The following is a 12,211-nucleotide window of genomic DNA, read 5'->3' on the forward strand; positions in this document are numbered from 1 at the left end:
TTCACAAAAGCTTTCCAAGTCTTATGTCGATTGATTTGATGAAAGCACTCATCCTGACTTTCCAGTAAACGTAGTTCGAGTCATCGAGAAGAGGATCACGACTCACAAAACCACCTTCCCTGAAAGCAGCCATCTCAACGAAAACAGTCAAATTACCAAGGACCACACCCTAAATAGGCAAGGTGCCCGCTCTTATACCAGCTGAAGAAGTAGATATACTGCTTTCGTGACGTCTCTTATTGATGTTCTACCAAGTTAAGCAACACCTACTAATTTACCATAATCCTGGTGAGAAATTGAATTGTAAATAAATAGATAAGAAATTAGTAACCTAGTTTGGCTAATCGTTTCTACGTCTGGAGGGATGATACTCTTGGTGAAAATGGAACTTCACTAACCGATAGAATAAGTACAATAGCGGACAACCTTGAATGATCACCTTTCATGTTTCCTCAACTTCAAAACTATACTAGTGAATTATAACACAGGCTCCCCATGTGTTTGAATTCAACTCATTTTCACTCAACTTACTCGCCAAGTGATTTGAACAATACTTATAACAATGCGTGTTTTACAATACCCATAGAATAAAACCCAAATATGTATATTGCTCTAATAATGGCAGTCAATAACAACAGATTAACGTCCCACAAAGGACAATGTGTGTAACTCTACTTAAGAGGGTAAACATTTCTTTTATAGGACACAATCCCAGTTGAGAATCATGTTTAAGGTTTTTCAATATAATCGTTAAAATCTCATTAGCCGATGAGAAAAAGCGTGAAACCATATATGACAAAAAGCACTCTGCATAAATTCCACGTCAATGATCTTCACGTGAATTAAGACACTAGATGTCATAGCAGAGACGTTCCAAACAACATAAAAACAATAGTTTTTCTAATAATAAAAATAGTTAATCCATAGTAACAACAATATGCATGTGCGTCAGGCCGGGAGTTCTCTATACATTTATTTTATCTGAATATATTTATTTTGCAGCCAAAGGTAGCTATCAAAATCACATTCCATACAAAATTCCACAAACAACTGCAATTCATGTACAACAATTAATCATAGATTTCAAGTAACGTCACGAGCATCGTCAAACAAATTCACCGATTTAAACAAGACAACAAAAGTATGATTGTCCCCATTATACTTTTATCTCACTAGCTCTAATGAACGGAACCAAAAAGAATCAATGACTTACACGGTGAAATATATATTAGTACGTCAAAAGGATTACTGTTTGGAATTTGAACATTCTGATTCTTGAAAGACTATCTAACCTGCAACAACAATAAGCTGGCTTCATTTCATAAAAATATTTGATTTTCAATCTTTTTTCTCAACAAGAAACTTAAACCATATTATAACAATTAAATACATAGAGGTAATTTAAAAGAAGGACTAAGTAAATCCAGCGTGTGTACTATGTTTTTTTAGTAATTAACTACCACATCAACAAGAAACTCCTCGAATTTGGGCAAAATCCAAGTCCCGTGTATGTTTGAAACTGTTTGGAACCTGAAAAAACCCTAGGTAAAAAACAAGAAAATTCATTTAATTTTTCTTAAGTTGTTTGGGTGAGAAAACTCGAGAGAGAAAACTTTTTCTCTTGAACATCTTAGTTAAAACACTTACATAATTATACAGCTATATAGAAACTTTATATTTGCATAATAGAACGTTTAATTAATGATAGTTAATTAGTCATTGATTTTATTAACTACAATTAAATTGACAACTTTGTCCAAATAATTCCTGTCTATCAACTGAGTTATATTTGGACTAAATTGTCAATTTAATTACAATTAATAGAATCGGTGGTTAATTAATTATAATTCACAAAACGTTGGCTATTTAGCAAATAATAAGTTTGATGTGCTTTAGTTACTTATAAACTTTATTAAAAAAAAAAAGGAATGAGCGTTTAGCTATTCAGCAAATTAATCATTTGTCGTTTGGACATTTGTTGTTTGGATAAAGAAAATTTTAGGATTTGAAAGTTTGAATATTGATGTATAGCTAGCGTAAATCAAAATTTTCGTTCTCTATTGAAAAAGTATGTGGAAAATGAACATCCAAACAGATTTGAATTCGTGAGAAATGTGTAATACTAAGGAATACATGTTAGTTAATTCCTTGATTTCTAAACAAATTAAGAAGAAAAAAAAAATCGATTATTTCTCTGAGGCTGCTTCAGTTTCATCATTATCCATCGTGAAATTCGGGCTCCAAACATAGCCTTAGCCAAATTGATATTGCACTTTCAGGGTAATTTTCATATAAGAGAAAACAATTAAACATTGAAAAATTAGGGGATTATTCCAATAGAAAGTTTTTTTCCGTTATCTATTAGTAAATCTTATTATTCTTTTATATTATAATAATTGTCGTTAAATACAGTTTTTTTTTCTTTTTCTTTTTTTTTTTTTTTTTTTTTTTACATTTTTTATATTAAATACAGTTTTTCATGACATGTAATGTCATAAACCTTGTTGATGAATAACCAATTTTTTTTTTTTTCCATTTAGTCATACTTTAGGAATAAAATAACCACTTTTAAATATTAACCATTATTAAAAATAAATAAATAAAAAACACTAAAATTCGTTCATTTTTCACTAAACGTAAACCTCGGTACAAAAATACTCCAAATTTCATAAACACATAAGAAAAAGAATTCCAATCAAACAACCCAACCAACCTTAATATCCGAACAAAACACAAGAATCTGAACACTCTCCATCTCCGGCGACCTCATAGCCCCCAAGAGTTATCAAAAGCGGCGGAGGTAATGGCTCGCTCGAACTCGAGAAAACTAATCCGACCATCTCCGTCGGTGTCGGCTTCTCTGATCATCCCCGTCAGCTCCTCCGCCGTGAGCGCGTGGCCCAGCCTCGCCATCGAGTGCGCCAGCTCAGCCGCCGTTATGAACCCGTTCCCGTCCCTGTCGAAAACCCTGAACAGCTGCCTCAGCTGTCCCTCGCTGTACGGACACGCCGCCGCCACAAGCTCCGGCGACACCACCGCCGCGAACTCCGAGAACTCTATAAGCCCGTTCGCGTTCCTGTCCGCCTTCGCGATTATGGCCTCAACCTGCTCCGGGCTCGGCTTCAGACCCACCGCTCGGAGGAGCGACGCGAGTTCGAGCTGAGTCAGGCTTCCATCTTTGTCTCTGTCGAACGATCGGAATATCTCCCGGAGCTCCGATATCTGAGCCTCCGATTCCGTCTTGATGTTCATTTGCGATGATTGGTTCGGTGACTTGTGCCCTAAGGCATCCACTCGGGGAAGATGATCTGGATTGTTGTTGGTGGATCGTTTTCTGATGAGTATATGTTGATCTGTTTTTTTGGGTGACGTGAAGTGGTTGAATTTTTCAAAACCTAATGCTTTGTATTTTTATTTATATTATTTGTTTAGATGGGAGGTCAGTTTTCTGAGTATCATATGACATATTTTCTACTATGATACGATGTGAAACGTCGTCGTACGAGGGAAATAAATTATTGTAAAAGAGAATTGGGAAAAGGGCGGGAAGATTGGCGAGAATTGCGTGAGCAAAAGTGCGTTCACGTCTCTATTCTATTCTAGGCGCTGGACTTTATCAAACCAAGAAAACTGGCTCAGGGATTTCCAGCCAATAAGATGGTGACACGTCATGTGTGTTGTGTGGGGGATTTGAGTTGTCGAGATTTGGTTGGCTGGAATGTTGTGGGCTCCACTACGTGGGGAGAGAGAGGAGACGTTTGATTCAATTATTGTGATCGGTGGTTCAAAGAGTAGTTGACCCACAAATCATTTGGCTTCGTATTTATATCTCTCTGATCACTTTTTTCTCGTCTTTTTTTTTTTTGGGGGTAATAATCCTGTGATTTACGAGGATGCTTTCCGATATTGTGTTGTGTATCAGATAAGATTTAGTTTTAATGAAATAAAGTCCAAATTTATTACTATGTAGAATAGGATGCGATGTGATAAGATCAGAATGTAAGCTTCTCTTCCCTCGGATTTGATTAAGATAAAATGCAAATTTCAGATTCTTAATTCCTTCCACATAAATTGATCATTGTGATTTCATTTCTATAAACATTGACCATTGCCTCTCATGGAAGCTTGAATTTAGAGCTTTTTTCACGGTTTGATTTAAACTGATTTTTTTAATAATCACAGTCTAACTATTTAAAATTAAATAATAAAAACATAAATCTAATGTATGTCAAACTCTATATAACCATTTTCTTAAATAGTTAAACAACAATCTTAAATCTAAATAGGCTATATACCCAACTCTTTCTTAAAATGTAATCCATTTAAAATAAATTAAGGAACTTCAACTATTTGAGTTACAAACAAAACTTGAAGAGGCTATTGAGACGTGCAATATGAGCCGATCCAAATCATTCTTTTTTTAAATAAGAAGAAATGACGGAAAAAATATCTATTATTTTCATTTGATACACTTAGCTAGTTTTCTTTTCGGCGAAAATATCTAATGTTAGATTTTGGTTCCTCCGTTACTATGAATTTTAGAATTAAAAATCCATTTACAAGTTTTTGATATATGTTGAGTTTTAAAAATATATTCGTTTTTATTCATTTAAAATGAAGAAAGAAATTGTTTCTTAATTAAATGGATTTAAATTAAAATGATTCATTAAAACGATTCATTATTTGTAACAAAAAAAAGGCATTCGAAAGAAAGAGAAACAACGAACCCTAAATTCCCGATTCGAAAACGATTTTCATAATCGAAGAACATAAATGGCTGAAGAGCATGGAAGTGGTGGCGAAGAGGATTTCGCGCCGGGCGAGGAAGATTATGACGACGATGGAGAGCACGAGGTAGACTATTTGAAACAACACATCCTCAACAATGGTGGTCAGCAGTGAACGAGGTTTGTAACATCGTCGACGATGGCAAGGGAGAGTCAGATGGGTCATGGCATGAGAGCGTTTTGGATAGTCTCTGTAATGAAGACGATGTTCAGAAAAGAGGCAAGAGCATAAATGAGTACAACCCAAGGTCAAGATTTGACGGTTTCAAGTTCAAACTAAGTATGGAATTCTCAACCATGTCTCGTATGATGAATATCTTGAAAGAAGTATTCATTCAGAATGATAGAGATTTTTAGTATGCATTCAATGATAGTAACAAGTACGAGCAAAGTGTCGAGGCAAAGGTTGTAAGTGAGTTTATATGCAAAGCTTAAGAATTCTGATTACAAGACAGTTAGGATTAATACGCTTATAAACAAGCATGATTGTGCCATGGCGTTTTATAACAAGCTCGTGTCAAGCCAATGGTTAGGAACAAATTTCTTGGAACATTTTTCGTTTGGACCTAAACATGGACTATACAAGCTTCAAGAGTGTGGTGTGTGCACAAAAATTCGGCAACGTTCCAAGACCATGTTCTGCAGGGCAAAGAAAAAGGGTAGCTACACTAGTGTTGGAAGGGTCAGTGAAGGATCAATACACCATTCAAGATTATTATTGTAAGAAATTGGCATCCACTAACCCAGTTATAGGATTAAAATTGTTTTAAATGTTACAGATTATCTTATAATTGCTTTGAATTGATATGCACATAATCTGATTATGGTAATTTAATTATAGGTACGATTGCATTACGAAAGACTATTGTTGATCACGGCCAAAAGGTGTTCGAGAGGGTGTACATATGCTTCAAAACATCCAAAGATGGATTCTATAAGGATTGCAGACCGTTGTTAGGGTTTGATGGATGCTTCCTGAAATGCTACTAAAAATGTATGTTATTGGGTGCTATAGGAATTGATCCAAATAATTCTCAGTTTTCGGTAGCCTCTGCAGTGGTTGAGAAGGAAAGTACTAAGACTTAGACGTGGTTCATGAAGCTACTGCATGAGGATCTTGAAGTTCAGAATGAAGCTGGGTTCACACGGATGAGTGACAAACAAAAAGGATTGGAGAGAAAGCTCTAGGTGATGTTTTTCCTGGTGCTGGAATACGATTATGTGTGAGACATTTGCATGATAACTTCAAGAAGGACCATAATGGGTTTTTTGTTGAAGCAAATGATATGGTCTTGTGCACGAGCTACAACAACTGCTGAGTTTGATCATATGATGAGTGAACTAAAAGATAAGGATGCAAAGGCTTATGAGAGGCTGTTGAAAAAGAACCCCAAAGAGTGGAGCAAATCACACTTCAAAAGCCTGCACAAGACAAGCTGATAGTCACACTTCTCGAGAAGATCGGGTTTTGGTTGATGTGTAGGTCTGCAACAAAAAGAACTGTTATTCAAAAGTGGCAACATCCAGTTCACAAGCAGATATCTTGGCTCATTGAAAAACACAAAAACATTGCAAGATATTGTCAATCTACATTAGCATGTATTTCTAATATTCGATTTATGCTATTAATATCTTATTTGTGCTATTTTTAAAACATGTTTGTGCTATGTCAGGTAATGCTAAATTCCAGGTCACTTTCCTTGGCGCTGAGTCTTTTATGGCTGACTTGAGGGCCAAGGAATGCACTTTTTGGGGTTTTGAATTAAGTGACATTCATTTCCCTCATGCGTTGTATTTGGACCTCCTGAATAAATCTTATGGACTACGTCGACAACTCGTACAAAAATGATGCATTCAATTTTGCATACAATGAGATTATAGAGCCAGTGACCATCCAAGACAAATGATCGGAGCCTGGAAAAAATCAAATTTTACCACCACTTGAGATAGCTTTACCGGGCAGGCCAAAAAAGAAGAGGAACAAGACTAATGATGAGCCACCGCCAGGTTTTCCTAAGCCATGCAATTCTTAGAAGTATTCTCGGAAAAGACAAGTTAACTGACGCAACAAATGTGGTCAACCAGGACATTCAAGACTCACGTGCAAGAATCTAGCATTGGAGAAGGCAATCAATTGACTTGATGACAAATTGCATTTAATTTTTATTTCTCTAAACAAATACATGTACATATTATAGCTCAACCAGTCAAAGAAGAGAGGAAGACCACCCAATATTAACCGAGCCCCAGCGACAATGAAGAGAAATAAGCGAAGGCAACGACAAAAAGTCAAGTCCAACGCTTATCAATCAAGTAGAAGCCACAAAATTCCCAGTCAACTATCTAAAGTCATTCAATTTAGGACTTGGATTTAGTAGTTAAGAGTTGTTTGATGACATTATGGATCTGTAAAGTCTGATCTTTTTGGCAACAACTCTTTTAGATATAGGTAATGGTCATTTTGGAAGTGCTCTTGTTTGGACAACCTATATGAATATGACACCCTTTTTGTAATAGCAAGTGTTGTATTTCAATATCAAGATGACACTCTTTTTGTAGTAACAAAGGCTTTATTTCAATATCAGTACATAATATATTACAGACTTGTCAGATTACAAAAGCCACACACTTGTTTGATTACAAAAAACGCAATCCATCACAAAAGACACAGACTCTAACCATTACAAAAGCCACACTTGATTATACTAACATTACACTCTGAGACACATACTTTCTGGTTCATTACACTAACATCAGACTCATACTCTTATTGAGAAGAAGACTTTAGTTGTTTGGTTTTAGTGTTTTCGGAGGTTTCTTGCTTTGCAAGTTATCTGATATTTTCTTTTTTCTTTGGTCGTTTAATTAACTCGGTATAAACGACTTGTCGTTGTTTTATACTTAGTTAGTTATTCTCGTTATTACTGTTTATAAATACTATGTATTGTTTGTTTTTCCAATCAATGAAAAATTCCTTTTCTCTCGATCCTCTTCTTCGATAATTTCTGATTCTCCCTCACGAAGATCCATCGTAAAATGGTATCAGAGAAAATTGCTCCGACCAAGCTTTTCTTCATCAGATCGAATTTTCGAAGCTTTTCCTCACCTTTTTCTTCTCCGACAATGAGTAAAAATCTAGCGGACGAAAGCTCTGCTACTCAAATCTCATCGCGAAGAAGCGCCAATGACGAAACCCTAGATCCGTTCTTTCTTCACCACACAGACACCACCAGTTAGGTTCTTGTAACAACCGCTCTCACCAGCGAAAATTACCCTACCTGGAGAAGATCGATGAAGATCGCGTTGTCTGTCAAGAACAAGTTTGGTTTCGTCGATGGATCCATTCCCAAGCCGATCGCCTCAGATGTGAATCGCCTCAGTTCCTGGAAAAGGAACAATGATATCATCATCGCGTGGATGCTGAATTCTGTCTCCAAATAAATCCCATCCAGCGTCATCTACAATGATTCAGCGGCAGCAATCTGGAAATATTTGGAAGAACAATTCCAACAGAGCAATGCGCCGAGAATCTTTGAGCTTAGGCGTGCCATCATGAATCTGGTTCAAGATCAAATGACTGTGGGAATGTACTTCACGAAGTTGAAGATGCTCGGGGAAGAACTGGCCAATTTCAGGCCAGACTGTCCGTGCTCGTGTGGTGGATCGAAAGATTTGGTCAATTTTGTGCAAGATGAGTATGTGATGAAATTCCTGATAGGACTAAACGAATCATTCAACAATGTTCATGGTCAAGTCCTTCTGATGGATCCAATGCATTCTATCAATAAGGTTTTCGCCATGGATATCCAAGAGGAGAAACAAAGATCGTTGAGCACCGATGTGCTTGGAGGCCAAGATCTCACCAACTCTACTGCAATGGCTGTGAAAGATGACCAGAAAAGATCCAGCAACAACAAGAAAGGCCGTCTTGTCTGCACTCATTGTAAGATTATCGGACACACGGCAGATAAGTGTTACAAACTGCACGGATTCCCTCCTGGCTACAAGTCAAGGTTCAGGACGAATGCAGCTGAAGGATCAACAGCTCTCGATGAGGTCAGCAACAATGGAGCCACTAACACCATGAGCAACCTCATCAATGCCCTCTCAAATCAACTCATCATGCCAACTACACAATCTGAGGGAACCAACAACATCAACATGACTACCATGAGTACAGGTTCTTATTGTTACAATAGTGGCACAGGTTGTACTGTTAAATCTCCTTTTTCTGGATTCTTGACTCAGGTGCATCAAGACACATATGTGCCTATAAGAATGTTTTTCACAATTTTAGGACCTTGCATAATTCTACTATCACCGTGCCTAATCACACTGTTATCCCTGTCCATAATCTAGGTGATGTTAGGATTGATAAGAATCTTGTGCTCAAAGATGTCATGAACTTACCTGGTTTCAAATTCAATTTGTTATCAGTTAGTGCTTTGACATGAGATTCTCAGGTAACCATCACCTTCTCAGCTGATGAATTTGTGATACAGGATATCAGGTCCAAGATGAAGATTGACAGCGGTAATGTGCACCACGATCTCTATATGCTAGAAAGAGATGGCAATACCTACATCAACAAAGTGTCCTCTCAGATCTGGCATCATAGATTAGGACACCTTTCTTATAAGAGACTTGATCTTCTGAAAAATAGGCTACATTTTCATTCCTCAAATAAACTTGTTCCTTGTGATGTTTTTCCTCTTGCTAAGCAGAGAAGGCTTCCCTTTGAGTCTCATAATCATCTTGCTAGTAAGACTTTTGATCTCATACACTGTGATGTATGGGGTCCTTATTCTGTTGTATCACATTCAGTTTACAAGTATTTTTTTTACTCTTGTGGATGATTGTAGCAGATTTACTTGGATCTATATCATGAGGAATAAAAGTGATGTACATCTTATCATTCCTCGGTTTTGTGCCATGGTTACTAACCAGTTTTCACTAACATTAAGCAATTTAGATCTGATAATGCTAAGGAGTTAGCTTTCTCTGACTTTTTCTCCAAGACAGGTATTCTACATCAATTCTCTTGGGTAGAGACACCACATCAAAATTCAGTAGTGGAAAGAAAGCACCAACATCTCCTAAATGTGGCAAGATCTTTATATTTTCAGTTTCATATTCCTGTTGAATATTGGTCTGAATGCATTCTAACTTCAGTCTATCTTATCAATAGAACACCAACTTTTCTTTTGTCTAACAAATGTCCTTATGATATCATGTTTGATAAGCCTGTTGATTATGATTTCTTAAGAGTGTTTGGCTGTCTTGTTTTTGCCTTAACCCTGAAATCTCACATGACTAAATTTCAACCTAGAGCACGCAAGTGCATTTTCATAGGATATCCCCCTAGTGTTAAAAACTACAAGCTATTGGATTTGCTGACCAGAGATATTTTTATATCTAGGGATGATGTGTTTCATGAACACATATATCCCTTTCATGATCATGCACACAGTAAAATGCAGGTTGATCATTTCCCTGATTTAGTGCTCCATATACCATCCTTGACTCATGTTCCCTACATCGAGTCAACTGATCAAGCATCACACTCAAGTCAACCACATCCACAAGCACCTATACCAAGTCATGACAATCATGACCTGGAACCAGCCTTGGAAGTGGAAGAACCAGTTACTATTGTTAGAAGATCAGTCAGACCTAGAGCACCACCAACACACTTGAAGGATTATCACTGCAACTTGTCACAAACAACCACATGTGTACTCTCTCCATCTCCTCATTATTTGTCTAAAGTTCTTTGTTATGATAAGATTTCCCATGCGTTTAAGGCCTTTGTTCTTTCAGTCTCTGATCATTTTGAGCCAAATTACTATCACCAAGCTTGTAAATATCCTCATTGGATTCGGGCTATGAATGATGAACTCAGTGCTATGGTAGACAATAACACTTGGTCTGTTGTCTCTTTACCAAAGATAAGAAAGCTATAGGTTGTAGGTGGATTTATACTAACAAGTTCAATGCAGATGGTACCCTCTCAAGACACAAAGCAAGATTAGTTGTTAAAGGCTATAATCAGAGGAAATGGGTGGACTTTATTGACACCTTCTCTCCTGTTGCAAAGCTTGTGACTGTTAAAGTTCTATAAGCTTTGGAAGCCTCACAAAATTGGTGTCTAGCTCAATTAGATATCAATAATGCTTTCTTGAATGGAGAGCTTTTTGAAGAAGTTTATATGGACTTACCTCTGGGTTATTCTTTTCAGGGGAGCAACACAGTCAAGAGCCTGGTCATCCTAATGAGAAACTTGTCTGCAAATTGCACAAGTCCATTTATGGTCTGAAGCAGGCATCTAGACAGTGGAACATTACTTTTGCAAGAGCTATTGTAGCTGCTTGGTTTGTTCAGTCTAAATCAGACTATTCTCTTTTCACTAGAGGAAAATCTGATACCTTTGTTGATATTCTTCTTTATGTTGATGACATCGTTGTGGCTGGTCCTAATCCTTCTATCATTGCCTCAGTCAAGTCATATTTACACTCTAAGTTTAAGCTTAAGGATCTTGGTCCTTTGAAGTTCTTTTAAGGCACTGAGATTGCCAGACACAGTCTGGGATTGTTATTAATCAGAGGCAGGTACACTCTTCACCTTCTTGAAGATTATGGCTTTTTAGACTCTAAGCCTGTCAAAACGCCTATGGCACCTAGGCATACTCTGAACAATGTAGATGGTGTTCTTTTAGATGATGTCAAGCACTATAGGAGCTTGATTGGACGTCTCTTATACTTGACTATTACTCGTCCTGACATTACCTATGCAGTTCACTCATTAAGTCAATTTTTGCAAGCCCATCATGATACACATCTCTCTGCTATCCATCACCTTCTACGATATCTTAAGGGTTCTCCAGGCCTTGGTCTGCTTTTACCAGCACGGTAACGACTCAGCTAAAGGGCTTCTTAGATGCTGATTGGTGTACTTGTCCAGACACAAGGCAATCCGTGACTGGATATTGCATTTTCCTTGGAGGGGCGTTGGTAGCATGGAAGTCAAAGAATCAGAATACAGTTTCACGCTCCTCAGTCGAGGCTGAGTATCGAGCGTTGGCAGCTGCTATACCAGCAAAGTCTTGTGGTTGAAGCAACTTCTCCACGACCTCAGAATCACATAACACAGCCATGCATGCATGTTCCGTGACAATCAAGCCGCTGTGCACATTGCTACAAATCCTTCATTTCATGAGCGTACTAAGCACATTGAAGTTGATTTGTACTTTGTTCGAGATCACTTACAACTAGGTGATTTCAAGCTTCTACCTGTGAGAACACACCATCAACTAGCCGATGCGTTCACAACACCTCTTCCAGCTCCGGCCTTGTCTTCTATTATGTCCAAGCTGTCCTTGAAGGATCTCTTTCACCATTCTTCAAGTCCATCTTGAGAGGGAGTAT

At 37.4% G+C, this 12,211-nt stretch overlaps 1 protein-coding gene across 2 annotated transcripts; it reads right to left on the reverse strand.

Annotated features, from left to right (window-relative positions):
- Positions 1–927: 927 nt before the first annotated feature.
- LOC149404719 (putative calcium-binding protein CML18) lies at positions 928–3,529 on the reverse strand. 2 transcript variants are annotated; one of them, XM_089604864.1, is made up of 2 exons: positions 2,714–3,529; positions 928–1,292 (listed from the first exon to the last, which is right to left on the reverse strand). In XM_089604864.1, the coding sequence occupies exon 1, from the start codon at positions 3,250–3,252 to the stop codon at positions 2,767–2,769; it is 486 nt and encodes a 161-aa protein (XP_089460990.1). In that variant the 5' UTR covers positions 3,253–3,529; the 3' UTR covers positions 928–1,292; positions 2,714–2,766. The 2 variants fall into 2 exon arrangements, with proteins under 2 accessions (XP_089460990.1, XP_089460995.1); XM_089604869.1 differs by lacking the exon at positions 928–1,292 and adding an exon at positions 1,514–1,530.
- Positions 3,530–12,211: the final 8,682 nt, after the last annotated feature.

The sequence above is a fragment of the Urtica dioica genome, chromosome 2 (genome assembly GCF_054948205.1).
Source record: "Urtica dioica subsp. dioica isolate 48M chromosome 2, U.dioica_male_clone48M_v1_H2, whole genome shotgun sequence".
Classification (NCBI taxonomy): domain Eukaryota; kingdom Viridiplantae; phylum Streptophyta; class Magnoliopsida; order Rosales; family Urticaceae; genus Urtica; species Urtica dioica.